We start from the raw sequence: 2,050 nt of genomic DNA, 5'->3' as shown, positions 1-2,050 counted from the left end.
CCCAAGTATTTATATGGCAAGGAGCAAAACAGACAACCGCACTCGAAGCCTGCCAAATCACTGCGCAGTACTTATCAACCCTATTGCTTTGCCATCTCCTCCTCCGAACTTTCCATTCATATCTCCCAGCTTGCGATATCTTCCACACAGCAACAGAGACCGCCGTTGTCTCTTCAACTCGCCCTGACTCTCTTTCTCGCATCTCGAGAAGCACTAGTATCAACCATGCCCGCTCACGGCTCTGCCAACACGTATGTCCTCAGGCTCTTATTCCAGTGCCAGTCTCACTCTTTACTTTCCTAAAGTCCTCGTTCTTCCCTCTTCATCAAGAAGTGCGTCTTTCTGTCCCCCCAAGAACCCTGAGAACCAATTATTTCAAACATCCTCATCCTTGGGCAAACCCGTTCGTGCTCGGGACTGCGCTCTCATCTTTGTCTCTCCGTGTGTGGTGGTCCAAACCAACTCGTGCTAACGATAGTATTCTCCGGCAGGTACGGCAACGCTGGAGATCCTCCCCGAAACGCAGAGGAAGAAGCCATGGCGTCCCGTGTCGAAGTCTTCTTGGCGGACCAGACGTTCCACAGCCCAGACAATTCCCAGGTCGGGAGCGTCGAAAGAGCCCACGAACGCATGCGTACCGTCAAGTCGGCCATTGCCAAGATCGAAGATGTATTCTCGGGCGCTGCCAATATTGCCAACAGCGTTCCGAGCTAACGGCCTACGGACCGCCAGGCTGAGGCCTCAAAAGGCGTCGGGGAGATTTCATGGGTTTGAGAGGCCATCATGTATGCGGCGCCACTCTTTTGGCAGGGCATTTTTACGTCTTTAAACTCTGTTGCAATGTACATAAACGAAGTTTTGTATTTCAAGATACCCGCCGGCCTTGGTGTCTGTAACTACGCCGAGACTTTGCATACCTCCAGGCCGTCAACTTCTGCTCAAAAGTTTGTATCCTAAGGTAGCCATGTCATTATATATATCAATTACGTTTCAACTGTGAAGAGATTACCTTTCGAGGACCCGTCTCGTATTTCGACGGACTATCTCTGACGCTCGTGCCATGATCCACATCCGCCTCATGCTATCGGGATGCTTGTGTGAGCCACACCCGCGTGTTTTCATCGCTAGGACGCCAGCTTCTATGGGATGCCGCCGGACCATAATCATGATATCAAGACACTAGTACTGGAGTTTAGGGCGAGAGGTATACAACACCCTAGAACGAAGAGCTAAGGGTGTCTTAATAAAGGATGGCTCGATGTAATAGTTTCTGCGCTTCATTGACAGCAGGACCATAGAGGAGTCAAAGCAAAAGAGTTCAAATTGTGCAAGCTTTCCGTCAAGCCCCTGGAGTTATGTCCGGTTCAGTTGGCGGCCAGTACCCATGGGCTTATTGCGTTGCAAAACCAACCAAGACGGATAACATCATACAAGAACGAATGCAGCACATAGTTTCTAGTCTCTTTTTAGAACCTTCCAGACTCCTGCAACAGCTAGGTGTTTTTAAGGGGGTGGTTCTTGCGGAAACTTATTGTGTTGCGACTTAGAGATGACCGTCCATAGTGGAGGTTGTAACCCAACACGCTTCAAATAGAAACAGCCTTACATCACGGCCGACATGGTACTCGAGGGTCAACGGGCTCACGGCATGGCACAGCACAACGAATTAGGTGCGTGTGGGCCGTTTAGACGCTGGCCCATCAGGTCCTTCATATACGAGTTATCGTATAAATGCGCAGATAACATGGAGCGAGTCCTTGTGCAGCTCTACAAGTATTTGTACCGAATTTGAGACTTAAACTCATTCCAGCAGGGATCCCCATGCGGTAACTGGCTTGGGAGAGGGTGTGAGAAGATGCAGGTATGACGGACGTAGTATACAAGATCGTGTTTTTACACGATAGACTATCATTGTTTGAGGCATATAAGTCACTAACAATAAAGCAGGGATATCGGAAACCTTTTTGTCTGTTATTGATGTTGCTGGATGAGAATCCGATATACATGATCAACCAACAGCAAGAGGCAAATGGTTCTCTGGGTTGTCATA

The 2,050-nt window shown here is 49.0% G+C and overlaps 1 protein-coding gene across 1 annotated transcript; it reads left to right on the top strand.

Moving 5' to 3' along the window:
- Positions 1-225: 225 nt before the first annotated feature.
- EsH8_VII_000183 (uncharacterized protein) lies at positions 226-714 on the top strand (the record flags this gene model as incomplete). The annotated part of the gene is made up of 2 exons (XM_083270316.1): positions 226-251; positions 492-714. The coding sequence occupies 2 exons, from the start codon at positions 226-228 to the stop codon at positions 712-714; spliced, it is 249 nt and encodes an 82-aa protein (XP_083127873.1).
- Positions 715-2,050: the final 1,336 nt, after the last annotated feature.

The sequence above is a fragment of the Colletotrichum jinshuiense genome, chromosome 7 (genome assembly GCF_051148585.1).
Source record: "Colletotrichum jinshuiense chromosome 7, complete sequence".
Taxonomy (NCBI): Eukaryota; Fungi; Ascomycota; class Sordariomycetes; order Glomerellales; family Glomerellaceae; genus Colletotrichum; species Colletotrichum jinshuiense.
The sequence above is the reverse complement of the archived record's forward strand: the minus strand, read 5'-3'. Positions and strand labels throughout refer to the sequence as shown.